The sequence below is a fragment of the Vigna angularis genome, chromosome 1 (assembly GCF_016808095.1).
Source record: "Vigna angularis cultivar LongXiaoDou No.4 chromosome 1, ASM1680809v1, whole genome shotgun sequence".
Classification (NCBI taxonomy): Eukaryota; Viridiplantae; Streptophyta; class Magnoliopsida; order Fabales; family Fabaceae; genus Vigna; species Vigna angularis.
The window spans coordinates 7,105,296-7,132,395 of NC_068970.1; the positions used below are offsets into that span (position 1 = coordinate 7,105,296).

General features: G+C 32.6%; 4 protein-coding genes across 7 annotated transcripts; 1 reads left to right on the forward strand and 3 right to left on the reverse strand.

Annotated features, from left to right (window-relative positions):
• Nucleotides 1-270: 270 nt before the first annotated feature.
• On the forward strand, nucleotides 271-3,409 carry LOC108321570 (uncharacterized). The gene is made up of 5 exons (XM_017553359.2): nucleotides 271-604; nucleotides 745-900; nucleotides 1,363-1,458; nucleotides 1,611-1,731; nucleotides 2,986-3,409. Exons 1-5 carry the CDS (start codon nucleotides 344-346, stop codon nucleotides 3,138-3,140), a joined length of 789 nt encoding a protein of 262 aa, XP_017408848.1. The 5' UTR covers nucleotides 271-343; the 3' UTR covers nucleotides 3,141-3,409.
• A 38-nt stretch (nucleotides 3,410-3,447) lies between these two features.
• Nucleotides 3,448-7,306, reverse strand: LOC108321568 (mannosyltransferase APTG1). Of its 3 annotated transcripts, none has more exons than XM_017553357.2 (9): nucleotides 6,989-7,306; nucleotides 6,785-6,902; nucleotides 6,273-6,377; nucleotides 5,855-6,138; nucleotides 4,911-5,192; nucleotides 4,616-4,817; nucleotides 4,098-4,249; nucleotides 3,848-4,013; nucleotides 3,448-3,743 (listed from the first exon to the last, which is right to left on the reverse strand). In XM_017553357.2, the coding sequence occupies exons 1-9, from the start codon at nucleotides 7,210-7,212 to the stop codon at nucleotides 3,663-3,665; spliced, it is 1,614 nt and encodes a 537-aa protein (XP_017408846.1). In that variant the 5' UTR covers nucleotides 7,213-7,306; the 3' UTR covers nucleotides 3,448-3,662. The 3 variants fall into 3 exon arrangements, with proteins under 3 accessions (XP_017408846.1, XP_017408847.1, XP_052735910.1); XM_017553358.2 differs by having other exon boundaries at nucleotides 3,848-4,010; nucleotides 6,989-7,305; XM_052879950.1 differs by lacking the exon at nucleotides 4,911-5,192.
• A 5,467-nt stretch (nucleotides 7,307-12,773) lies between these two features.
• On the reverse strand, nucleotides 12,774-15,536 carry LOC128194924 (PKS-NRPS hybrid synthetase cheA-like). Its single transcript, XM_052871463.1, has 4 exons — nucleotides 14,245-15,536; nucleotides 13,195-14,167; nucleotides 13,032-13,103; nucleotides 12,774-12,911 (listed from the first exon to the last, which is right to left on the reverse strand). Exons 1-4 carry the CDS (start codon nucleotides 15,534-15,536, stop codon nucleotides 12,774-12,776), a joined length of 2,475 nt encoding a protein of 824 aa, XP_052727423.1.
• Nucleotides 15,537-17,788: 2,252 nt separating this feature from the next.
• Nucleotides 17,789-20,748, reverse strand: LOC108321563 (VAN3-binding protein). 2 transcript variants are annotated; one of them, XM_017553352.2, is made up of 8 exons: nucleotides 20,468-20,748; nucleotides 20,188-20,250; nucleotides 20,023-20,091; nucleotides 19,524-19,881; nucleotides 18,933-19,100; nucleotides 18,746-18,795; nucleotides 18,317-18,365; nucleotides 17,789-18,220 (listed from the first exon to the last, which is right to left on the reverse strand). In XM_017553352.2, exons 1-8 carry the CDS (start codon nucleotides 20,651-20,653, stop codon nucleotides 18,009-18,011), a joined length of 1,155 nt encoding a protein of 384 aa, XP_017408841.1. In that variant the 5' UTR covers nucleotides 20,654-20,748; the 3' UTR covers nucleotides 17,789-18,008. The 2 variants fall into 2 exon arrangements, with proteins under 2 accessions (XP_017408841.1, XP_017408840.1); XM_017553351.2 differs by having other exon boundaries at nucleotides 20,188-20,259.
• Between the last annotated feature and the right edge of the window lie 6,352 nt (nucleotides 20,749-27,100).

Genomic DNA, 27,100 nt, shown 5'->3' on the forward strand with positions numbered 1-27,100 from the left:
TAGATAAAATTTATTAATAATTATTAATGAAAAATGGATATATGTGAATCGGATACCCGTACTCATCTACTAACAAATGATAATTAAATGTTAATATTTATTGTATGTATTAAAATATTTATTTAATACCCATCACAAATTTTATATAGAAATATGAATTTTTTTTTGTCATTACTATTTATTGATAGAGATAATGTGGTTGAGACCCAAAATGGAAGAAATATTAATTAAGATTGGAAATGGAATATTTAATTTATTTACAATGGGTCTGGGCTGCAGTGAGAAAGAAAAAAGAAAGTAAAGGAAGAACTTAAGAGAGAAAGAAGAGAGGATAATACAGAAAATGACGCTTCTATCTTTTCTCTGTTCCTGTCCTCCAGTAATTCCGCGCTCATGGTTTCCGTTGACGTCTAATACAAGTGCTTTCTCCGTCAATTTCAGGACCCAAATCCATTCCTCTGCTTCCACCAACATTTTCACCCAAAATCTCAACACCACTCTCTTATCCATCGCTGAATCTTTCTACGAGGATGAGCTATGGGCCGCTGCCTGTCTCCGCGTCCGTTCCTTCCATCAATTCCGCCCTGACGCCTTCGGAGTCCGAGTCAGTCTCTCATTCTAATCTTCTCCTTTTTTTCTTTAATGATCAAATTTAGATTCTTGCTTCTTCTTGATTGAATTGAATTATGATGAGGTAATGTAACACGATGCATGCCGTATTTCGTGTTTGTTAAGTTGTCTTAGGATCATATGAGGTACTTGGCTGAGCGCGAGTTCGAAGCACTCAAGGAGCGTGTTTCGGGGAAAAGAACGGGCTTCAGAAGAGTTTCTTGCATTAACGCTTCCCTTCCATTGTCCCACATCGCTTCCCTCTCCCATGATTTATGCTCTTCTTGTAAGGTTTGTTTATTTCCTCCTTCCTTTCATTCACGTCTCTCCGATTCCCTTCATTAATGGATTGCTCAATGCTAATCCTTCCGATATGTATGTTTGGAGATGAACATTTAGCAACTGCTAACTTCAGTCATTGGTTAAGGAATTCAAAATAGAAAATTTTCAGTCAAAAGCATTATCACTGTATTTTTTTATTGTCATTTTCAATGCAATACTTGTTATGTGAATTCCAATAACAAATTTCAATTTTTGATTTGTGACCGGTGCCTTTACACTGCAATACTTGTATGACCCATTATTGATATTGCTACAATTAAATGAAGAGATATCATACCTATCTTTTTACTATGCTTAGATTTGTTGTAAAATTTAGTTCAAATCTTAATTCTACCAAATAAACTGTCACAGGAGGGATTATCTCTGTGTATATATGTTCTGTTTCTTGTTTCTTAACATATCTAACTGTAGTTTTCTGCTAACGGAGAGGAGCGGATTGTAGTTGCCACTCTTGATCTTAATCAGTGCTTGAGCCTTCCTGATGAAATTGTGGGGTTGAAGCCTGAGGTATTTTCCTATATCCCGATGTCCAAACTTGTATGCTTGTTTTTGCCTAGTAGAGATTTTGAGTTTTGACATGAAAACTGGCAAATCGTCTCTCTGCTTTCTGATTTTGTACAGTGCCTCCGTGTAACTGTTTAAATGTTTCACTGTTATAGGTCACTGGAGCTGATGTCACCAGGGCATACCTCAGTAATGTATGTGTTGCTGAAGAGGTGCACAGAAATGGGTTGGGTTATGCACTTCTTGAAGTGTCAAAGTTAGTAGCCTATGATTGGGGTAAGAATCCAAAAAACGTTTAACTGCTACGTTGATGTTGCTATCGTTTCTGCTGTCTTTAAAAGAGGTCAATTGATGTGCACACACGAAGAATGCTAACAGTATATGCCCAACTACAGTTCTTCTAATACATCCTCTTTTATTGTTTAAAATATTTGAAATTACTGAATCACGAATGAGACTCAAGTAAGTTTCATAAATCTAAACAATAATATAGTGTATTTTACAAACAGTTATCTTATGTGCACACACAACACTTATTTCTAAATCCTAATCTTTGTTTTGATAAGGATTTTTTTTTTAATTTAGAATTTATTTACACCCTCTCCAATTTTCACTCCTATCAAGCAAAATCTTGAATGTTTGTTAATAATTAGGAGTTCATTCGGAAGTCTTGGAAATGATTATTGATTGTACTACTCTGTTACGTGTTTACATTGGACTAATATTCCCGTAGCACTACAAAACGGTTATTGTTGATGATTGAACTTCTCATGTCCTTTGTTAATCTCTCTAAGAGCTTTTGTCTGCTAAAGTTCAACAAAGTATAAAACTTCTCTTAATTGTACTTTACTCTGCATCTCAGGTTTTTATACATAGTGATTTCAACATATACTCGTGAGGAAGAAAAGAAAGCAATGCTTTTTTTAACAAAAAAGATTATCAAATATTATCACTTATTGCATGTCATTACGTTGATGCTTTATTCAGTGGGTTAATATATTGAGATCATTAAGGATATAATTTTAGACGGCCTTTTTTTACTGAACTACTACTCCATGGATTCTGATCATTCAGCTGTGTAAGAATCCGGCTATTTTTCAAAATTTTCTTCCGTTTAGTTGGAGAACTCATCCACAAGTGGTTGCAATTACAGTTTTCGTTATGCATGGCTCAATTCAAAATATTATCTAGGGCAGCATTGCCAAGCACAACGATCATAATTTCCCCGCTAGTTATCTATTACTGTTGATGAGATTTTTGTTTAATTATTTTCCAATGCCAAGAGTCAGACATCATGGGAAACGATTGTGATCTCTATTATCCTTGCTCTGTGCTTAGTGAATATTCTTGTGGACCATGAAGACTTCCCATGTTGTAAAGCACTATTTGCGTTCATATAGTATTCTATTATTTTTTTTTCCTTAACCATTTTAGTTTATGAACGAGGACATCCTGATTTCTACATGACAGTTCAGATTGGACTTTCCTAGTCAAAGTGACTACATTTACTTATATTTATCGTTCTGTCAGGCATAACAGATTTGTACGTCCATGTTGCTGTCGACAATGAACCAGCAAAGAAATTGTATACGAAAAGTGGGTTTGTCTATGAAAGTGATGAACCCGCGTGGCAGGCCCGGTTTCTGGATCGACCCCGAAGACTTCTACTATGGTCAGGGCTTTGAAGGACCTAATTTAACAGTGTTGTCGTATATATCTCGTATGTATATGGTTTACTGTCTATTCTTGTCAAGTAATTTTCAAAACAGTCAATGTAACGTGTTTTGCCATTTTAGCAAATCTGATTGACGAGGGTCGTCTTTAAGATAAGATGGCATGGAATAGCTTCCCTTGATGATTATATTAAGCACACATTGTAAGGCTTAAAGCCTTAGAACATTTGGGAACATTATAAGAACATATCATAGTCAACTAGAAAGATCAAATTCATTTACTCCTAGTGTCTTTATCTACCTCGAAAAATCCCGCGAGTTGTAATTCATCAATGAAGATGATTTCTAAAAATATATTGAAAGAGTATTTACAAGATTTCTACTTGAAATTTCCTGGTAAGCAGTAAATTAATGGACAACATGAATTCATCATTCGAGGGACCAAATTACTGGAGTCAAAATTTGGATAGCAGCACGTGAAACGATAAATTGAACTGTCACAAAGCCAAATTTGCTGGAGATCAGATCAATATTCTATCTTCTTCGAACGTATACAACAACTGAAGCTTGAAGATCACGATCTACCTTGAAGTGAGCGTTAAAAAATCTTCTTCCCTGTTGTTGAAATCCCAATGTTAAATAAAAAGATAAGGACAAATACCAACATTAAGATGAATAAAAAAACTGAGAAATAAACTTAGGACAGTCTAATCAATTACCTCCCTATAATCAAATGAAATTAAAAGGTTCTTCAACTTTTGTTCTTCTGAGTCAAATAAAACTATGTGGCTGGCCATAGACACATTTTTAGCATATTCAAACACAAAGGAAACAGGGTCCATCAAGAAACGGTCCGACTCATCGGGGACTCCTTTCTCTTCACTGCTAAATAATATGCATTAACATGAATTATGAACTTATTTAACTTCTAATCAATATTAGAAGCGATGACAATTCGAACTTCCAAACCTTGGTGTGCAGTCCAGAAATTGCATTGGCAGGTTATGATGTAGCATGGAATAGTATGGAGTCGCATGGCAAGGAGTTAGGAATAGGATGCTTCTCACCTTCCCTTGAAGAGCTTCTCTAGCAAGATGGTTCATGACATCCTCAGGTCCTCTCTGTCAGAAAAGAAAAAATATATTGAATATTGTAGGTTCTTACATAAGATTGCTTTGCTAAACTCTAGATACAATAAACAAGCACATCAAATTGAAAGAAGATTCTAAATAGATTAGAGCATGTTTGGACAAACTTCTTCATAAGAGTTAAAATTAAAATTAACTTATGCACAAAAAATTTAGAGAAACTATATGACAAAAATTGACAAATTAACTTACGCTTCAGAAACTAATTTTAACTTGGGGAGAAACTTGTTTCATTTTTTTTTCTATAATTTATTTTGGAGAAATTTGTCCAAACATGTCTTTAATATCTATTAGCAGCATCAAGTCCAAGTAAAGATAGGGAGGGAAGAGGAGAGAGACCTGATGAACCAAACTCATATACAAAGCCATTGGAATATTGGTAGCAAGCAAAAATAAGATAGCAATTTTCATCTTGGCCGGGCATCTGGTATGAGTTTTTGAAGATTCTTTTCCTTTATACCTTGCGGAACCAGGATCTTCTATTGCAGCTAAAGAGTAACCAGAGAACATCAGAGCTATGGGAAGAACTGGCAAAACAAACCTGTGCCTCACAGTGATCATTATCACAGATCAAGCTAAACCCAATAGACCCGGGTACATGAACATGCTTATGTAAATTTTAAGATTGAAATACCTGAATTCTTTGTGACCTAATAAACTGTAGAAACCTAAAACCCATGCAAGAAGTCCAGAAAACTTCCATTGTTTGGAATAAATTATACCAGCTACACAAAATGGTAAGTAAGAGAGGATCATAACTGTAAATCCCTGAGTGAAGTACCAGTGCCACTTGTGAGTTCCATAATAGTCTCCACCCGAGGAGAGAAAATTGAATTTTAGAAAATTAAGTGGTACTAGAACCCATGTGCCGTACATGAAACGGTCTAATAAGCAGGTAAGTCCAAGCACCAGGATCCTGATAGAGTGCACCCAAGTGTTAATAAAATAAGGTCTTCAGGGACAAGGGAAGCAGAAAGAAAATTCACATATGATAATGCACGCGACTCTTAAAGCACAATTCCTTGACAAGATTGTATTTTCATAACAATAAATCGTAAAATGTGTGAACCTTCAAGAAAGGAGTTGTCCGATGTTGATGTAGAAGGAAAAGTCACAGAATTTATGAGGTGAATCTCCTGGGCACATGGAAGGGAGCTAAGGAGAGTGATGAGTTGAATTTGTTGACAACAAAAACATTATTCAATATAAAATAATTTCTAGTTCCTTTTAATTAGAAGCAGTGATTATGATACTTTATAAAGATTTGGATAAATTAATTTACCTTAACTTTTGAGTTACTAATGTTATTTTCTGATGTGAAATGTAATTAAATTTTCAAATAGCACTGACATACCAAATTAATGATTTTAGTAAGTACAATAAAATATATAAATTCTATGGAATTTTTATACAATACAATAAAAATTCTTACTGCCTGAATAAATCCTGGTTATTGGGAAACACAAGGAAAATACCACAAAATTCATGTATCCTTACATCTTCATCCCCAGATGTCAAGAAGCTTTCTAAGAATATAAACTGGTAAAATCAGAGTATTTAGACAGTCCCAAAACATACCCAATAGGAGCCACCTCCAAAAAAATGAATTTGAATCTATCACGTGCCTTTAAAAGCTCAAGCAGACCGACATACAACCATGTAATTGCACTTGTTGGTCGGATAGCACAAGCCGCTGCTGCCATAACTAAACCCCACTTCCTTGAAACAAAGGAATAGTTGCTGGAAGATCTCATGCAGGGCCAAAAGTAAAGAGACACAAGTGTAAGAACAGTCTCCAAGCTATTCGATAGCGTTCGAGAAAAACAATAAAACATAAACCAATTGGACAACTGCGAAAAGAGCTGAGACAGAGTTAAGTTTTCATAACATTACACAAAATTAAGAACAGCACACAAAATGCAAAGCAGCAAGAATTTCTAACATTAAACACACCCAATTTAAGAAAAAAAAAAGAGTAGGCAAAATCGTAGGATACTGTCCATTTTGCAACAGAATCACCAAAAAGAACCTCCGAAAGCTTGTACAAGTATAAATCACCAACTGCAGAGAACACAGATTGAAGAAGTCGTGGAGCCCTCATCTAACAAACATAGTACAAAAATTCTATAGGTTAATTTTCAGTTAATGTAAAAATTTTAACCTGTTAAATCAATTAAAAATTCTTTGTCTTATACTAGAACAATCACAAGACAGTAAAAAATACAAATATTTGTAGGACATTACTATTAAATTCAAATTAGAGTTAATTACAGGATACAATTTCATTGAAGTGGAGGAAGACTATTATTGGCAATAAAATTTTCTTTTTGAAAATGTATTGCAACTGCAGTACAAACCTCAAAACTCAATACTGATGTTTAAATTGAAATAGTTCCATATTAGTGGTGGTAAAATTATAATTAATGGAACTATACCTATGAAATACACAAGAAAAAGAATACATGAATTGTTTGGTTAAGCTGCTACATTTAGATTTAAAGTGTTTACCATAATCCAAGGGGTATCAAGATGCAATAAAGCGAGGAGCCTATAGAGCGGAACGAAGAACAAGGGATGCAAGTAGCTTCGGATACCCTGTTTCCATTCCCACGTTAGGTGACCATACCTGCCAGATCAGCGTTTACGTGCCACCGGGGAAGAAACAAACGGAGGTTTAACGGAAAAATGAAATGGAAATTAATGGAACCGTACCCAAAGGCGACGCGGTGCGCGACCTCGGGGCCCTGCCAGTGTTCGTCGGGGTTGAAATAAGTCTGCACCAAAACCGAATTCACCATTCGGAACGCCAAGCAGAGAAGGAAGATTCGTTTGTGTGAATAGCAGAATGGCGAGTGCTCTGAATCTGATTTTGATGAAGTTAGAGCTTCAGATTTCTGTTTGTCTGCATCTTTGTTGCTATTGTGCCTTTGTCTCATTATTTGAGAATGGGATATATGTTTCCCTCTGTCGTTAGAAAAGAGTAAGAACTACAGTCACTTGTGTTCTTTTTCTGCACTACGAACAAAAAAGGAAGAAGTTCCAGGATGAATATCGTGGACTCGGGTGCTAACCGCATTTTTTCTTGATATGACCCGACTCAAATTGGGTTTGCCAATTTTTTCAGTTCTGGACCAACACGCAAGAAACTAGCTTTTACTTCCTGCACCCCCAGAACTTCTTTCTGCTTCCCTCAAATTTCCAAAATGACCATTTTATCTCCATAAAAGTGACTTTTCGATTGCATGTTTAGGAAACTTTTTCAAACAAACTTTTCAAAATTTTCGAAATTAATTTTTAGAATGAGATTTCTGGAATAAATTTTTTGGAACCAAATTTCCAAAAATCATATAATAATAATACTTTTTGGAAAGAGTTTTTCAGAATATCCTAAAATATGTTTTTGAAATTTTCTTCTTGGGTGTTCTTTCCCTCTTCTTCATGCTCTACAGTGTTTACCTCCTTTTTTTTCTCTGCAACAGTGATGATGGTAGCAATAAGAGTAGCGGTAGTGATAATGTAATGCAATGGTGAGATTTGTTTAAATCTTTTCATGTAAATGTGGATTGCAGTTAGTAATTATGGGTGCAAGGAGCAATAGTCCCAGAAATCTGATATGTGGACTTGAAACAAGACCTTCCATAAACAAAATACTTACGTCCACACAGAATCCTTCCGTAGAGAAAAAAAATCAGGGTGTTGCTCCCTCCACCACCACTCTATACTTCCTTCACCTGTCCACATTATTTTAAATACAATTATATTCTTAAGTTAAAAAGATTTTTACTTTTACCCTATTTTAAATAATTTGAAACCCTAATTTTACTTTCTCAGCACCCATCCACGAAACTCTCTTCCCCTTTCCCCATTTTCGTTTCACCTTCCCACCTCCCACACTTCCATTCCTTTTTCTTCTCAGTTTTTTTTTTTTTGGTTTGAAAGCTTCCATTGCTGCCGTGGTGTGAAGGAGCGTTGACGTCGTGGTGTTGAGGAACATCGAGGAGCGTCCAGAGCATCAAGCAGCGTGAGGAAGTATACATCAACGGAGGTGACATCCTTCAACGGATGTCCCCTAATAAAACAAACCCTAAAATAAAAAAATGTAACCTTTAAACGGAGGTGACATCTTCAACGGATGTCAACATCCGTTTAAGGTAAAACGGATGTCGACATCCGTTTTTCCTTAAACGGATGTTGACATCCGTTGAAGGATGTTGACATCCGTTGAAGGATGTTGACATCCGTTGAAGGATGTCACCTCCGTTTAAAGGTTATGTTTTCTATTTTAGGGTTTTATTTCAAGGTTTATTCGACTACGAGGAAGCACGACACGCACTGTACCACTCCACGCACTACACCACGAGAGCGACACTGCACCACGAGAGGGAGACTGCTTGATAATTCTTTCCACCACCACCAACCTTTGCAACTTGTAGTATCTCACAACGACGAAAGAAATTGAGGAAGAAATATAATGTTAAAATGAAAGAAAAATATTTTACTCATGTACGGGGGCTATAATAAGTTATTAGTGAAATAGGTTGTGAATGGGTAAAATTAAAAAATAATAACCCTAAAAATAAAATTTTACTAAGGGACAAAATAGTAAAGGGGAGGTGGAGGAAGAAAGGTGTGGTGGTGGAGGGAGCAACACCCAAAAAATCATGGCAGAAAATAGGGTGGACAAAAAATCCAAATTTTTTGGACTAAAATCCACTTCATTCAAAATCCATTTATTAAAAATCCAATCCATTTAAAATTCATACTATTAAATCTAAATTTTTAATCTAATTTATAATTTTTTTTCGTTTTTTTATTGGATATCCATTCTTTTAATATCCACTTTCAAATATGGAAATTTTAGATTTTCAATCTAAATTTTTTATCAAAATTTTCAGTTGGGTCCACAAAGGTCTGTATAGGCTGAAAATTGAGATGGATTGACTTGAGCCAAAGGTCGTAACAGGTCAATCTAAGCCAAAGGTTGAGAAACATTGACTCAATCCTTTGATGAAGGTCAAGATGGGTTGATTCAGGCTGAAGGTAAACCTTGACTAGTTTTGCTGAAGGTTGAGATAAGCTTATTCAAACTAAAAGTCTAAATGGGTCGACATGGGTTGAAAGGCGAGACAAGTCGAGTTAGGTCAATCTGAGGCAAAAAGTTGAGATGTGTTGACCAGGAGGAAAGATGAGACAAATTATGTTAAGTCAAATTTTGAGATAATCTAGTATGGGCTGAACATCGAGACCACCCTGCCCAAGATAAAATTGAGACCGACTGGTATAAGTCGAAGATCAAGACAGACCAACCCAAATCCAATTACGAGATAGGTCGACCCATGAAAATCATTGGGATGAGCTAACATTGGTTGAAATTTGAGACGTGTTAGCATGGATCGAAGGTTGAGACTAACTAACATCGATATGAAATCGAAATAAATTGACTTAGGTAGAGAAGGATAGGATAATTTGGCCTAAACCAAAGATCGAGATGAATTGGTTGAAACTAAGAATCAAGAGTGGTTGGATCCATATGATAATCAAGATCGGTTGAGTCGAATTAATGACACAAATTTTACAAAATTCAATTTAAATTATTTTTATAAAAAAATAAATTTTAGATTTAAAACTTTTTCAAATAATTAGATATGAATTTCAAACTTGAGCCAAATATTTAGATTTGAAGTTTAGAAAAATCCAATCTAATTCTAAAAAATAGATTTAGATGCAAAATCTGAAATAGTTATTTAGATTATTTAGATTGAATCTTTAAAAATAGTTTGCTCATCCCGAACAGAAAATTATGAATATAAAACAATCATTCCTAGATATAACTCAATCCTATTTAGTTAGTAAAAAATATTCCTAAAGATATTTATATAAGTTTTTTTAAAAGGAGACGGTAATGTTTGTACGATTTATTAAAAAAACCATTTCAACTTGAAAAAGTAATATATTCATATTTCTTTTCCAGAAAATCAATATGTTAGTTTTTAAAAATGTAAACATACATGAAAAATTGTTTCAAATCTAAAATTTCTGGAAAACTAAAATTTCCCATTTGTCAAAAGTCTCTTAGTACAAACCTTTTATTCTGTTAAAACATTACCTATAATATATGTGTGTGTATTTGTATAAATACGATTTTATGAAAAAAAAATACACTGCATGTTGGAATAAATATTATTTTAAACTATTACATGAATTTTAAAGAATCTAAAACTTCTAAAGAAATATTATAAGACTAAATTATTTTTTAAGAACTATATATACATTATTAGTAATTTATCTCTTAAGAAAGCATGGTTTTTAAATAGAAGTTCAGAAGAAAAAAAAAGGGTAATAAATGGTTACATGGTACTATAAAAATAGACAATTTTCAACAATTTTTTTTATTTATTCACTTAAAAATTATTATTTATTTATATTTTCTAAAATTTAAGGTAAATTTAATTAATATTCAACACAAAATTATTTCTATTGAAAAAGATAAATATTTGTACTCAATGTGGTCGAAAATCCTCTGACCCTGTCAACAATGATCTTTAAGATAATTGATTGTTCAACACATCCTATATCCTGAATATCATATACCCTGTACCTAGTAGAGATTGCATGCCACGAATATTAGACACATCGTAAAGATTATAAATGTCTATCAAAGACTGATGATTGTTCGTCAAAGGTAACATCTGTCCACCAAAAGAATAAGCACAATATGTCACATGACAAGTGTCGAGTACTGCATGCCCCAACCAAATGTCAATCGTCATCTACTAATAGAGTCATTCTCCCTGCACCTCACCACCCTTATCCTGCACCTCCAAAAAAAATTATAATTCCAAGTGTGCCCTTTCACACTCAACGAGGAGAGAGAAAAAAATTGTTTAAAAAGGTTAATAAAATTTGAAACCCTAAAACTTTAACTCATCTTCTTCTTCCCCTGCCGCATCTCAGTAAAACCCTAGACCTACACCCCCTCCTTCCTCCCTCTTTTTTCTCTCTGTCCTCTGTCTCTGGCATCTGACGCTGCTTTGCTCGCGTTCCTCGCTGGCGTCCAGGTTAGTAGCTTCCATCATGTAATATATTTGTTTCCTGTTATGTGCTTGGTTGGGTTCGTGGGTCGTGAACGGATCGGAGCTCGCTGGAGGTGCACGCCGCAGTTGGAAGTGTGGAAAGGATCAGAGCCGCAGTTGGAAGTGCGGCAAGGATTAACGCAGTTCGAACTACGGTAAGCAGAAACCGCAGTTCGATCTGCGGCAAACGTATAACCGGAGCACAGAATCGGACTTCGATCTGCGGCAAGGAGAAAACAGAGAGCGGATTTAAAAAATGGCGTTTTCAGACTTAGTTTTTTAATTAAATATAGATAATATATGTGATCTGCAGTTTGACACTGTTTCTTCATTTGAATTTTCATCATTTGAATTTGAATTGAATCTGTGGTTGAAAAAATCTTTTGATCTGTTCGTCTTGTTGCCATGGTTATGATATTTTTTTTGAATTGTTTATATTTTTTTTGAAATGTTTTCTTATTGAAGTGTTTTTTATTTAGATACTAATGTAAAATGATTTTTTTATACTAGTAGATACTAATTTAAAATGGTTATTGACACTATACACAGTAGATACTAATGTAGTAGATACTAATGTAGTAGATACTAATATGTAGTAGATACTAATGTGAACCAGTAGATACTAATGTAAAATGGGCTTTTTATACTACTTAAAAAGATTTTTTTATACTAGGTATCAAAATAATATAGAAATATAAAGTATTTATGTGATGACTCTCTTATTTTCGTATATTTAATTTTATTTAATTTTTTTAATTTTTTTTAAATTAAAATAATAATTAAATTGTTTATTGAAATAAATAATAATTATTAATTTGAAATTTTTTGTAATAATTTAATTATTATATATGTAATTTTTTTAGATTTTTATATTATTATTTATTTGTTTGAATATTTTTGATTACATTATTAATTATTTTTTTGTATATAATATGTTAATAATATAATTGGTTAATAGATATGGTTAAAACTAGAGGTGGATATCATGGTGAGGCTTCATCCTCTCATAGTGAGCCATCAGATGAAAGAAGACGACCTACGGCATCTGCTCGTAGAAGACGAGTAGAAGAATATCGCGTGGACGTTATTCATGAGCATGATAATGAGGAGCAGGAAGAGTTATTACAGCATGGACATAGTCAAGATGATTACGTTGAAGAGGAGGATATTCAGCAGCAGCATGACTGTAATGAAGATGAACATGAAGGTGAAGGTGAAGATGAAGATGAAGACGAAGCTGAAGATTATGGATTCCCAGGAGGTCCACATGACACCTCCTTACTTACTCACTATACCCAGCATGTTGCATTTGCCATATGGCAAGGCCGGGTTAGTCATCAATCTAAATTTTAATTGTTTAATAAATGTTACATTTTTTTTATATAATTATGTTTGTATTCAGGATCGAAGGGGGATAAAGGTTGTCACCCATGGCAAAAAATTGAAGCATTTTGGAATGTATCATGAGGCCATTGAGCCTTATATCTCCATGTCGGGGTTGGGTTGTTTAGTAAATCATAACATCCAATGGGTAATGCTTCACTTGTGATATGGAGGTTTACCTGTACGAAATGACATCCATTAACAAATCCAATGCTTAACATCCGATGTTGTGTGACATCTGTAGGCGGTGAAGTTCGTAGTGGAAATATGGTAAAACTCTGAACATATGACAAACATACTAAGATGACATTGTATCGATTTGCAATTGCATAACCAATGTCAGGAATGGTCATCCACTTCTTAGCATTAACCTGTAATACATGTAGGTCATTAAGAAATATTTATGAAAAGAATTACAAAATTATAAATATATTACATGTTTATAAGGTAAATAAGCAATACCTGTGATCGATCATGAACAATCAATGATTGTCGTAGTTCTTCCAATCGATCGTAGCTTCCTACTAATTGTGCGTATTCATCACGCCACTGAGTTAATTCTTGGTAGATGTCATGTCGGATAATGGGCCATGCCTCTTCACCTAGGCCCAACATAGCAGAAATACATCGATAACCACAATGACCATCAGCAACAACATCAACAACATCTACAATGAATGGATGACAAATCGGATGAAATTGATTTAACATTGGTATTGTCCTTCGCGTTTCTTCTTTGGCCTTCGATTTCACTTTGGTTTTTCGTGATGAAGACTCTGTCATCGAATGTAAAGTGTCGACGTGCTCAAAATATGATGGGTCACGTTTCGTAGACCTCTCATGTCGTGCATCTTTAGACTTTTGTGCACCCTTTGTTTTCACTTTATGCGTAGGAGCAACCATAGACGTCATCTCTGGGCAAGCAATTTCGATCATCTTCTGCTTTATGTTGACCTTTTCACCGATGTCAACCTTGTTGAATCTTTCTTGTACCAATTGAACTTCATGGTCAATGCTAAACTCTGGAAGCGATTCATTAGAAACAATACCTGAAATGCTTAAACGAGTCCACATAACATGAATTTCACCAAGTGGAATTATTCCAGGTTGATATCGTGCTAATACACAAGCACATGGTAGGTCGTATGTTGAGCTCAAAATGCATCCACAACGACCACTGTCCATACCTATTTTATTGACTCGCTCAATTTCATCAGCAATAAGTCCTAAAGCGTATCGTGAAACACGCCCAACAAGTCTTCTATATATTAAACCTTTGTAAGCATCACTTATTGCGTTCAAACTTTTTTCAAAGGACGCCTTGATCTTGTTATGTTGTAGGACTATGACGTTATGCATGGCATCCCAACACGAGCATAGGTCTCCTATAGTAGATCCCAATAATCTCTTCAGGTTCCAGTGTGCAGACTCAACCCTGTCACATATCACATTAACACATTACACACAAATGTGAAATACATAAGTACAAAAGCCGATGAAAATAAAAATTACCTGTTTGTTGTAGTGTTGCCTAGATGCATAACTTTGTTCGTCCACGCCTTGACAAAGTATGTCTTGTACGGAATTATCCAAGTGCGGTTGACATAATCAAAAAATAGAGGCCATGCCGAAGAGGCATACTCAAGACGATGAACATAAGCACTAAACATAGACTGGTCGTCACAATCCATGACATTCTGCCACACTTCCATCAACACATCCACTGACTCAACCTTATCCACTAACATCTTGCATTTGGCTCTAACATTTTTCGCAATGTGGAATGTACATAACATCTGATAAGTCTCCGGAAAGACATTATTAATTGCATTTATCAAAGCAAGGTCTATGTCAGTGATAATAACGCGTGGACCGCCCTCTGATGTCAATAATAATCCTTTGAACCTTTCCAATGCCCAAGTGAAATTACTTTGGCGTTCACTTGAAAGTAATGCAAAGGCGGCTGTGAATGTCAAACCAGTTGATGTGACTCCCACAATCTCGAGCAACGGAAGTCGATATTTGTTCGTCTTGTACGTCGTATCCATTAAGAAAACAATATTAAAAGAATTGACTAAGTGCACTGAATCGGGATATGTCCAAAACAAGTCACTTACCACGTCAGAATCGTCCAAACATCTACTTCTCTGGATGTATTTGTCTTTATCTAACAACATCATCAACTGCTGCATTTTCGTTCTAGACCCTCTCAAAGATCGTTTGTACGTGTACCTCGCATTATATATTTGCTTTATCGTTGTCACGTTATCTGCATTATGTTCTTTCAGAGTCAAAAGAATATTTGACGGCTTTACTTGACTATTAGTCATGTCCACAAGAATTGATTGTTCAGCCGCATTTAACCTACCCGCGAAAGGATGACCGACCAAAGTCTCTGCTAATTCATGGTTGTGATAGCCGCACATAACCTTCAACACCCAACCATCTCCTTTAGGTTTACCCCTCAACCTAAACGGACACTCACATTTTCTTGTGCCAGAGAAACTAGGTTGAACATCTGCCTTATACTTCTTATACTTCCCGCTTCTTTCACAGCCTAACAAAATAAATGTCTTTCTACCAGCTTCACCAGTTGCTGTGTCAGATCTTATAGTGACGACAACAAATCCAAGATCAAATGCAATCTTTCGAACCCATTGAATTAAATCGGCGCGTGTTGGGAATATTTTATCAATGGAAAATTGATCTGAATAATCACCCTCACCCACTTCTTTTAAAGAATAACAAAACTCCAATATAAAATCAGAATTTATTTCAGAATCCAAATATGGATAGTTATTCATCTCATATAATTAAATATGACCTACAATAAATATTAAAATTTAAAGATTTATTAAATTACAAATAAAAAATTCAAAAAAACTCCCTAATAAAAAATTCATATAACCTAAATATTATTAAAAATTCATATAACCTAAATACACTCCCTAATCACTCCGTAATGACTAACCATAATCCATGAAAAAAAAAATTTAAATAAATAATCATAACATAAAACTATAAATTTAAATTAAAAATAATAACATAATAAAAAAAACATAAAAAAAAGATAAAAAAACATGTAAAAAAAAAGGATTGCAGGAATTTAACTACAAAAAAAAAATTAAACAAAAAAAACCATGCATAAAAAAAAATTAAAATTACATATCACTAACCGCACTTCAAAGTGCGGCTACAAAATGAAAAACGCACTTCGAAGTGCGGCCATTGCTTTCCGCACCTCCAAGTGCGGTTACCAGATTCCTCTACCCAAACCTCACACTGTCTTCTTCCTCTCTCGCTCACAGCATATAAATCTCCCAAAACCCAGCACTATGACCACCACCCCAACATTGTACTAATATAATTAAAAAAACATTAAATAAAAAAATTGCATCAAACAAACAAAACAAGAAAAAATTAAACAAAAGCATGCAAAAAAAAAAAAAAAAAGATATCACAAACCGCACTTCAAAGTGCGGCCCCATAATAAAAAACGCACTTCGAAGTGCGGCTGAGTCTTTCCGCACCTCGAAGTGCGGTTGCATACCTTCGCCGGCGCACAATGTCTTCTTCCTCTTCCTCCTGCCGTCACGCTGTATCTCCAAATCTTACAATTCAATACAATTACAATGTAGTAAACCAAAAATTACTTGCTACAGTGAAAAACTAATAACAGTGCACCTAAGGGACCTCAGGGTTTATAAAGAAGGAATATTTTTGTGCTTGTGGTTGGGAGTTAGAAAAATGGTTGGGGGTTAAAAAAATTTAATTTATTAATTACCGTTTTGACTTTTTATTAAATGAAAGGTAAATAGGTAAATTTGGGGGTGCATGATGAGGTGAGTTAGGTGTAGGAAGATTCACTCCTACTAATAAATGTGCTCCTCGAGTCATGGGTAAGTGTTGTCCGCTAAAACTTGGTGTTGCCTACCAGCATCTAACTATGTCTCGAAGACATTGACGAACCATGTAATCAAAGATAAAATGGTTATTGGACCAGTGGACTAATGGGCCAATTGACCCTATCCTAATCCATTCAGGTAAGAACCCACTGTTATTAAAATATTCCTAAAAATACAATATTAATCAAGATTTACCTTTGACATTAATCACATTTTAATTATTCTTTAATTCTGAACATCTATTTATTTGAGTATAGGAGAATCTTTTACTATTCATTATATAGAAGACGAGTATAGGAAGATAAAAGTCGAATAATAGATGAAAATCAGACGAAAGGAGTTCATGAACTGGAAGGCGGCTTTTTACAAGGTACCTCTTCTTCGGAAGGCTTTATACAAGGTACCTGTAAGTACAATTTCAATGCATTCTTTTAAAATTTAATATAAATCATTAATTCAATGGTGATGGTCAGCTGAACAGTAATTGCAACTGAGATAAGGTGAGAATAATTCATTATTATATTTTAATAATAGCATTGAGATTTTATCATCTAACATCTCATGAAAAACCTTCATAATATGCAGTGGTAAAAGCTGATGGATTTATGCAAGTCATGTAAGCTAATAAAACAAAATTGGAACAGGGAAATTTCGTTAAAAATTGTCATCCTTAAAGACTGTTCGTTTAAAGAGCATAAGATGTATTCGTTAAAGCTATTTGTATGTATGTAATTCATGTAATCTAATAAAACAAAATGGGAATAGGTGAATTTTGTTAGAGTACAAGAGTTACCCAACAAAAGTTGCGCTCTCCGTGTCTCTAATTTTCTCGTAACAAGGGGACCATGTAGTTGGTGTGGCCTACCTTTTTGTCTAAGAAAAAAAAAAGTGAAAAAGGAGGAAGCTTATCTTGTTCGATTCATGTCCCAAATACAGCTTCAGAGAACAACGTGGATTGAGGTTAAAGAAAAATACTGAAGCCCAAAAAGAAGATACCAGTTAGCCGGTTGGCCCTGTCTCAGGAAAAGGTGCCACCCCACAACATTATTTCTTCACACATATCACTCAAAGCGTGTCTTAAAGCCATAATAAAATGAGATTTTAGACATATATTTTTTGCAAGTCGATTTAAAGTTCACTTTTAACACACATTTTGTATTCATAATATATTGTTCATTAAGCATGCTCTTTCAAATTCAAGTATATAGTATAATGACAGTACCCTACCCTTGTTATATACAAATTATTTTACACAGATATAACAGATAATTGGAATTTAACAGTAGGGACGATATTTTGTAATAGTTACAAATGTATGTAGGGTACAGGAAGCAAAACGAGTACATAAGGTAAGTGGTGACAGCAGTTATTTCAGTAAAACTGAAGCTCATATTTTGCAAAAGAAGCTGAAATCTTCAGCATATGATTGATGGTTGTGGACCATGTTTTGTAACGACGGTAATCATCCGCCATGTCTAGCTTGAAAACGCCTCCTCTTGTTGTCAAGACAATCAGATAACATGTATCAGCATCCTCTGCGTCTGAACCTTTGTACAGTTCTGCGTGCAGAGTCATTACAATTCCTGTGGCAAGTTTTTCAAGTCATTGTGCCTTCTGATCTAAGTTTAAATAAAGTAAAAGAAATGAATTTGATTGGAAAACCAAAAATATGCGCATACCCTCCTTCTTGCTTTTGAATAGATTATGCTTCCTCATCATAAGTACAACCTGTAGTTTTAGAGTGAGATCATTGCCCCGTGAGTTAGAGAGACATTCAAAATATTTGAATATTTGAACTAATCATAATGTCTAAGTTAATCATCAACTCAATTTCTTGTCATAAAATTCAGCTGCAAGACTCGCACTCCGTAAGTTTCAATAATTAAAGGCACCTTAAGTTTACTTGAACAAGTTATTAGATTTTTCGGTGTCTTTAATTCTTTGCTTGATTAGCAAGTGTATTATACTATTATCATTATTATTAGCTGAGCTGGGTCACTCCATGTAAAGTATCTTTTTCGATTTTTCTGGATGTGTTTTCAGTTGAAAATCTTATGGAGCCAAATAAGAGTGGATAGATAAACATAAAAATCATCTATGGTCCTAACCTTGGCTTCGCTGCTTAGGATTACAGATACTGATCTCGGCATGTACTTCCCTGTTCAAAGACATAATTGAAGTAAGAATAAATTAGAAAATCACATGATGCTTAATAGTTCATAGTTCTTCTTTAGGCTAATAGTAATAAGTGGATGCTACTGTAGAGCAAGTTGTTTTTTTGTGTCATAACTTCACCTTCTGGTGTTTCTACATATAACTCAGCTCCCTGTGCAAGAATTGATCTGCCTTTCTCAAAGTCAAAATCAAGATCATTGCTGTCTTCAAGGGGCAAGACAGGAACTCCACCATTCAGTCTGTTCTTGCAACCTGATCTTACTTTAAGTGTGGCTGCTCCTTTTAATGCTGCAATTCGCCAACAGGTTTTTGGTCACCAAACAATGGTACATAAAGTATGGTGCATGAACTCCAAAACCGAAATCAGAATTATGAGAAAGATATGTTTCCTTCCGTTCCCTCAATTGCATGTTTCTTTTGTTAGGTGAAGTGGAACTTTATTTTACAAATTTATTCATATAAATATTTTAAGAATATGAGGAAATGAACCTATAAAGGTAAAAAGTGCCTTTTCTTATGGGGGAGGGACACGTCAAGAACCATTTAATTTAAATTGGGCCAGGAATTTCCACACTTTTGCCACCACCAACACAAGAGTTTTAGTTCCAAAATCTGTAGCCATATCTTTCATCTGCACCCTCTCCCCTCTCTAAATAACATAAAAGCATTTAAAAGAAATTAATGAAATAAAACTAAGAATAAGGAGATTACATGTTGCAGCTGCGGCAGTGAGAGTTAGGATATCACTTGCACTTGTGCCACTCATGGCTGAGCCAATTATACTGCTAAGCTGTTCTTTCTTTGCCCCCATTGCTTCAGCTACTTTTGCACACTGTGCAGCTACCAAGGCAGCCGCAGAGGCCACTGCTGCATCTCTGTCTTGATTTGATTCCTTTTTCGAATTTTCAGCAGCAATGGCAGCTAAAGCTGCTGCAACCCCTGCAATTGATATCGCTGCATGCACCTCTGCTCTTTGCAATCTCTGGTCTTCTTTTTTCTTCATCTTTATTTCCTTGAACCATTTCTTTATTGAAACACTTTTCAGTGGTATGATCTGCTTCCATGGCACCTGCATGGTAAGTGGTAACCACAACAAACTAAATAATGAAAACTTAACTATTAACACACAAACACACACACACACATATATATACACACAGAGACATGTAGCTCTAACTATGAGATTGAGACAGATGATAGGATTACATACCCATTTCTTTCGGAAACAGCTGTTGTAATTCAATTCAGGATGCATCGCTTGCTGCATCCATATCCATGACTGAAAAAACACAAGACGGAAACAAATATTAGAAAAACTAGTCGTGAACGATCGATTCTCAATAAAGAATCAGTTTCTTCTCTTGTAATTTCTTACCTTTACATTATTAGATTTCCATCCTGGCAAAGACCCGAAATCAGCACCGTCCACTCTAGCACTCTTTTCCATCTTATGCAAAATTTCAAAAATAAAAATCAGCAGTAGATTGATTAATAACATTACAACAAATAAGGTTATATCCTCGTATTAATTCTCCTGTACTTTGCAGGTATTAGATGAAGATGAAAAAACATTAAAAAGTTCAAGAATTAATAGAAAGACTGTGTAAGAGAATTTAGAATTATTGTATTGTTATAGTTGAAATAGTTTGACTAACCGAAGGATTAACATTTGGGCTACCAGGCTCTAATTGCTTCATGGAGTTATTATCAAGCAGAACAACAGATCCATGTTGAGGCTCAGGCTGCAGAGCTTGCACAGCGAAGTTACACCATGCAAGAGAAAGGAAATCCATAGTCTCGGGATGTGCATCTGAAGGGGATAGATTAAAATCGGAAGCCATTCTAATATGATCAATTTTCACAACCAAAACTATATATATCTAGGAAATGAGTTGAAGAAGATGAGAGTATCCAGCTACGCGGTTTTGAAATATGAATAAATGTAGGCAAGCATGCATGCATATTTATACATGCTAAATCACCATGATAACAATATAATGATTTTTCAAACCCCACTAGCCTCACCAAAAAAGTAAAAGGGAGTGTCTTTTAAACATGCAGTATAGTATACTCAATAACCCCATTAAACAGAACATGCCACCGCGACCCTGTCACATTAAGATTGATACCATCCTTTTTGTTGGAATTTTTTACTGGCATTGATTGAGCATATTGACCATTGATATACCAGTAATTCATTCAAGAGACTTTCTTATTTATATTTCAATACTAGACTTTTAACTCATTTGAATTTGAATCTTTCTTCCATTCAAGTATGAGTTGGGTTTTACCATTAATGTCATGGGACATATTTGTCTCAGGAGACATCAAGACAAACATTGAATCTGATACAGGTTTCTTCACATGAGATGATAGACTAAAAAGATTGACCACCACTGTGTATAAGTAACCTATGCCCACACACCACCTTCAACTTAAAACGTCATGGTTCAATGTTTTATCTCACTCAATTTTCTTATTTCTATTTAACGTGAGAGTTTCATCTCATACTAAATTTCTAATAGAGATCTACATGGATAAAAAAATTTGTGGTAGAGAGAATTAACAAAGAGGATTGCTAATGTTTCTACAAAATTTAATAAGATAGAAAATCTACCCATATAACTCTAAACTTCAGTATAAACTTCAATATCACTCTCAGCTTGCATTTTACTTACACCATTAAGATGATAATTGAAAACAAAAAAAGATACAAAAAAAACGGTAAATTAATATACTTTACTACCACTAGATTATGTATTTTGTTAATTTGATTAGTGGGTACATAAAAAATCCTATTAAGTTACATTTGTTGATTATGAAAAGAACTCTTCGTTTATCCATTGAATTCATAACTTTGGGATATTGTACAAAGATCTCCTATATATTTAATTTAATTGAATTTACAAATAATGATTATGTAAGTGATCTAAATGATATAACACATATGGTTTTGTTTTTATCCTTTGAACAAATACTATTTCATGGTTTTCTAAAAGGATATTCATTGTTACTTTGTCAAATATTCAAATTGAGTTTTGTTATAATTAAAAAATAAATAAAGGCTACTACAATTTTTGTGATGATAACTTAACAATCAAGTTGTAAAAAAATTCCAACAGAGGAAGCAAACACGTTAATGTGAAATTTTATTTTTTTAAGAAATCTTTGAAAAAAAAAGAGAAAATATTGATCTAGTTTATTACAAGACTGAAGATATCGTTCTTGGCATATTCACCAATTTTTTTAATAAACAATCGTTCTTGAAGTTGATGAGAGAGTTGCTTGATGTCAATATAAGTATATATCAACTTAAGGGATTGATAGAATAGAAATTTATTAAATATAATAAGTTAAACCAGTTACTAGTAGCCTATTGATTAGGAAGTGACTGATACAGTACACTATAATGCACTATAATGCATATTACAATCTTTTGTATTACCTATATTTATTTTCTCAATTTTTCAATTGGCAGATTTATTGGTTTCTTAGAATGCCTACAGTCTTGTAATGTTCCTATTTAAAAATCTAATATCATTCTGAATGGAATATAAAAAAGAGAGTAAATTTTCTATCACTTTTAAATAAAATACAACAGCTTATGGAATTTGTTTTAGATAATTAAAATTTTCATATATATAATTTTTATCTCAGCATACAAGAAAATTATATTGTGATATCTTAGATAACATATTTGTCCATATGATCCATATCTTATGTCTATTTTTCTTTTAGAAGAATTCAAAAATTTATCTGGATCCATTTTGAAGTGTTTCAAGAATGTTTTTCAATAAACAATTGATATTTTCTTTGTTGAATAATAATATAAAATTACCTATAAAAACTTTCTTTCTTTTTTTTTTTTTTCTAAAAGAGCACAACCATTTTGGAGATATATCATACAATATAGAAGAAAAAAAGTTATTATATTTGGATAACACCTTTAACATGGAATCTAAAGAAATCTAACTATAATTGTTTGATAATTAAATTACTCTCTTATATGTAATTTCCTTTTAATTCAAAAGAGAATAAAATTATATAGTAAGATTTTATATAATATATTTTTCACCACACTCTATGTTTTATCCTTATTTTTTTTAAAGGATTCAAAAACTATTTTGAATTGCTTCAAGTATGTTGGTTTAATAAATAAATAATATTTCATTTTCTTTCAATATGATCTCTTATAATATAATGTTTATTAACTACATGAAAAAATAATTTGTCGGTAATCAATTTTTTCGATAAATTATAATTAATAACCGTTTATTGATAGTCAAAATTTGTTGATAAAATATTTATTAATAACAAATAGAAAAATCCATCAATAATTAATAATTACTAATTGTCAATATTTATCAATAAATTTACATTAAAAATTATTAATAAAATTTTTGTTGTGCATTTATCTATAAATATCACAATTTGATCTTTTTTTTTTTCTTCTTTTTACTTATTTCTTTTTTTTCTTCTTTTTAGATGTATCCCTGGCTATAGTTTATCCTCTTCTTTTTCCTCTTCTTCCTCCTCCTACTTTTCATCTTTCTTTTTCTCTTTATCTTTGTCGTCGTCTCCATCTTTGTTAATGTTGACGTAACCTTTATTATAGTTAATATTGTCTTTATTGTTGTTGGCATTTTTTATGGATAATTTTGTCAATAATATTTTTTTATAATTTATCAATAAATATTATCGATAAATCTATTTTAGATGAAAATATCAATAAAATATATTAAATTTATTTTTTGACTATAAAGTTCAATCTATAATAATACATTTTTTTAGTGTTTAAAAGCTTCTTCCTTTCTTCCTTTCCTTTTTTTCATGAAAAAATAAGTCAATGTAGAAAATCATAAAACAAAATGAAATAATCTTTTGATAACTCTCAATATTCTAAATGTATTATCTAAATAATTCAAAATTTAAATTATTTGTTATTAAACTATTATATCCTGAATAAAGAAGATAAAGAATTAATTCTAATATCTTTCAAATAATTTTCATAACTTGAGTATAGCTTGTTTAAAGTTATTTTATGAATTGCCCAGAGTCATTGTTAAGGTAAAAATAATTTGGCACTTTTTTACCTAAAATGGTCACCCCTTGACTTATTCTGAATTTGGAATTCCGTAACTCACTTTACTCTTCAAAATTTGGTTAGAATGCACATAACGAAATTATAGGAAATAGGACATGGAAAAGTGGACAGAAAGAAAGCGGTATCATATGCTTCCTTGTGACGGATCATATTGATGCATTGTATGTTATGTGAATGAAGAGCAAGGAAAGTGATTATGTAGAGATATTTTTGGGCACAAGTTACTACAGTCCAATGACTACTATCTCGTTATACTGAAAGGTTTCTGGGGAGCAGGAACATGGAGACGATGGAATAATAGTATATTACAGATGGAAAGTGCCGTTACTCTTCATATAATTGTACACAACTTTAGCTGAATTTATTGATGATGCAGAAACTGAAGGACCTACCTGATATCGAAAGGGTTCTTTGGCTTATAGATTTTGATTGCAGAAAACAAGTCAGCAAGATTCGAATGAGAGATAACACATGGTAGCCATAATAGAAGATTGTGGGATTAGTATAAAGAATGAGCAAGAGGCCCCTTTCTTTTAGGGCTCTTTAATTGAAAGCCATAAACTTAAGGGTAAGCATGATGCATCTTGAGATGATAAAATAATGAAAGGCTTATTGGCAGAGAGAACCAGAGCTTTCGTCAGGGCCACCACATAGAAACACCCTACAAAAGTGGGGAGCCATCATAACTTAGCATGCTCATGGGCCATTCTTGATGGATACAAACTAGACATCCATGATTGCCATGAATCAAACCAAGTAACTTCCATCATTATGGTTTAACTTTTTTTCATTAGAATAATTAAACACTTGATTACATATTACTTGTTAAATAATTACGATAAAGATTGACTTTTCATCCTCTTTAAAAGACCGTGTAAAGCTAATCGAGTAGGCTATGCCTTCATTCACACTTAGCTTACCTATTTTAATCTATCATCATCTTTGATTTAAGTAAAACACTAGTGGCCTTTTCCTTTATCTAGCCAACCAAACACATTTTACTTTAGATGCTCGGATTCTTTCTCACTCCTGCTTCCTAACTTCTACCAAACGTGTCTAGGATCACTGCATTCGTACTTCTTTTATTATTAAAAAGGACAAATTCTAGTTAAATTATTTAGAGCCCAGATAAATCTTCGTATTTTTTTAAGCCAAAAATAGAAAAATAATTGAGAAAAATGACCAAAATGATAATTCATTTAGATGAAAAAAAAAATTTTAAATTACAATGAAAGAAAATTAAAATTTAATTTAATTTTACAAAACCAAATTATAAAGTAAAATTTTCACATATTTATATAATGTAAATTCATGTTATATTTAGTTAATGTAAATCTTAATACATTCTTCACATTAAAATATATATATATATATATATATATATATATATATTAAACATAAGATTAAATATTAATAATTTAATACGATAAATTTAATAAATAATTTTTTTAATTAATAACACAATAAATTTAATAAATAAAAAATGTCATTAAAAATATTATTAATATCATTTTGTAAGATATATTTTAAACCTAAACAAACCTTACAAAATACGATTTTCTAAAATTAGAATAAATATAATATCATACGTTCTATCTATAGGTAATAGTGTATTTTTTTTACTTAATTGTTTTTTTAACTGTGATCATACTTTTATTCTCGTCTTTGTTTAATAAAATTTTTAATAATTCGCTTTGTACAAATAAGGAAATTCATAACAACTCACATATTTGCTTAATTAATTGAGCTAAAATTTGAGTTAAAAAATTATCTCAATAATTTACTTTGCTAAGACTGATAATAAAAATCGATACGAACTATTAAATTAAAACTAAAATTTTAACTAAAGACTCATTGACATAAAAGTTAATTTCAAAATCATATTATCAGAATTATTAATATATTATTTTTTAAAATAATATTTTTTTATATTTTGATATTTATTTATTTATTATTATTAACATTAAAAAAAAGAGCTGCTAGCATAAATGCATAACAAAATACGGTGAAATTTCGGAGTGCAATGGATTATGTTACATTATAGATCAATTTTTTGCTATATTTTTTTTTTCAAAACAAAAAAGGTGAGTTCCAGTTTGTTTTTTTTTTTTGTTAAACTCAAACTACCATCTTTCACCTCTTTTATTTCTCGTTTATTTGTCAATCTCTTTCTTTTATACCAAACTAACAGTGTCTAGATTTTATTCCATTAAAAATTCGCTCGAATTAAAATGATTAAGGATGAAAAATATCTACTTAACTTTGAAATATGGTAGGTTAATTTTAATATTCGTGAAAATAATTTTTAAATTTAAAATTAACAGAAACAAAATAACAAAAGAATGGGGAAATTATAATTGAGTTTAAAATTTAATTTCCCTCGTTCTCATGTGAATAAAACATACAAATCGAATAAGAATAAGAACTGCAAAAATAAATGTACGAAAATTTCTAATAATAAAATATACCTAAAAACATATGAGAATACAGAAAAAAAAAAACCACATTCCCACTTTGGTATTCCTAGGCAGTTAAGAAGATTCAGTGAAACAAAGTAGTCTACATGTTTGGGCTATTGCTTTCTGCACCATATTCCAACACTCTATAATTCCAGAATTCTCTTTTCGGAATACATTAAACCAAATTTGAAAATTCTTTTCCGATAGACAATCATCCCACTTTGATTACGGAAATAATTTTCCTCGGAAGTTAAAAAAGAAATTTGATAGAGTGCATTTGTCACGGATCACCACCCGAATTAAAAGTGTAGATAAGCTTAACTTCAAAAATCACTTAATTAACTTCATTTTAATGGGTACTAAAACTTTAAGATATGGTTATACGTTATACCATAATAGTTACTCTTTTTTATAAAAAAAAAAGTGACAACGACTAAAAACAGAACCAAATATGCTATCAAGAAAAATAAGAAATATAAGCTATCACATAACCATTTAAATTATAAATTGAATTGTAAAAAATTTAAATCTAATTGATTTAGTTAAAATTGATTTAAATTATAAATTTAGCCTATTTTATTAAATTTAAATTAAATTGGATCTAGATTAGATTTTAAAAACTTCAGTTCATGCCCACCATTAACATCAATAATTTTTATTACATAGTTATTGAACCTAATTTTTATTTGGATAAGTTAGGCAATTATTTTAAAGAAAATTGGTTA

Bases quoted from the DNA above. Each gene is read 5' to 3' on its own strand.
- LOC108321570 (XM_017553359.2), top strand. From the start codon at position 344: ATGACGCTTCTATCTTTTCTCTGTTCCTGTCCTCCAGTAATTCCGCGC. The intron at 901-1,362 runs GTTTGTTTATTT...ATCTAACTGTAG, and splicing joins ATTTATGCTCTTCTTGTAAG to TTTTCTGCTAACGGAGAGGA. The intron at 1,459-1,610 runs GTATTTTCCTAT...TCACTGTTATAG, and splicing joins TTGTGGGGTTGAAGCCTGAG to GTCACTGGAGCTGATGTCAC.
- LOC108321568 (XM_017553357.2), bottom strand. From the start codon at position 7,212: ATGAGACAAAGGCACAATAGCAACAAAGATGCAGACAAACAGAAATCT. The intron at 6,378-6,784 runs GTAAACACTTTA...TATGTTTGTTAG, and splicing joins TTGATACCCCTTGGATTATG to ATGAGGGCTCCACGACTTCT. The intron at 5,193-5,854 runs GTATGTTTTGGG...GCACTCTATCAG, and splicing joins TTGGAGGTGGCTCCTATTGG to GATCCTGGTGCTTGGACTTA.
- LOC128194924 (XM_052871463.1), bottom strand. From the start codon at position 15,536: ATGAATAACTATCCATATTTGGATTCTGAAATAAATTCTGATTTTATA. The intron at 14,168-14,244 runs GTAATTTTTATT...GATATGTGACAG, and splicing joins GGCAACACTACAACAAACAG to GGTTGAGTCTGCACACTGGA. The intron at 12,912-13,031 runs GTATGTTTGTCA...CATTTCGTACAG, and splicing joins ATCGATACAATGTCATCTTA to GTAAACCTCCATATCACAAG.
- LOC108321563 (XM_017553351.2), bottom strand. From the start codon at position 20,653: ATGGCTTCCGATTTTAATCTATCCCCTTCAGATGCACATCCCGAGACT. The intron at 19,882-20,022 runs GTATGTAATCCT...CTTACCATGCAG, and splicing joins GCTGTTTCCGAAAGAAATGG to GTGCCATGGAAGCAGATCAT. The intron at 18,221-18,316 runs GTATGCGCATAT...AACTTGCCACAG, and splicing joins ATTCAAAAGCAAGAAGGAGG to GAATTGTAATGACTCTGCAC.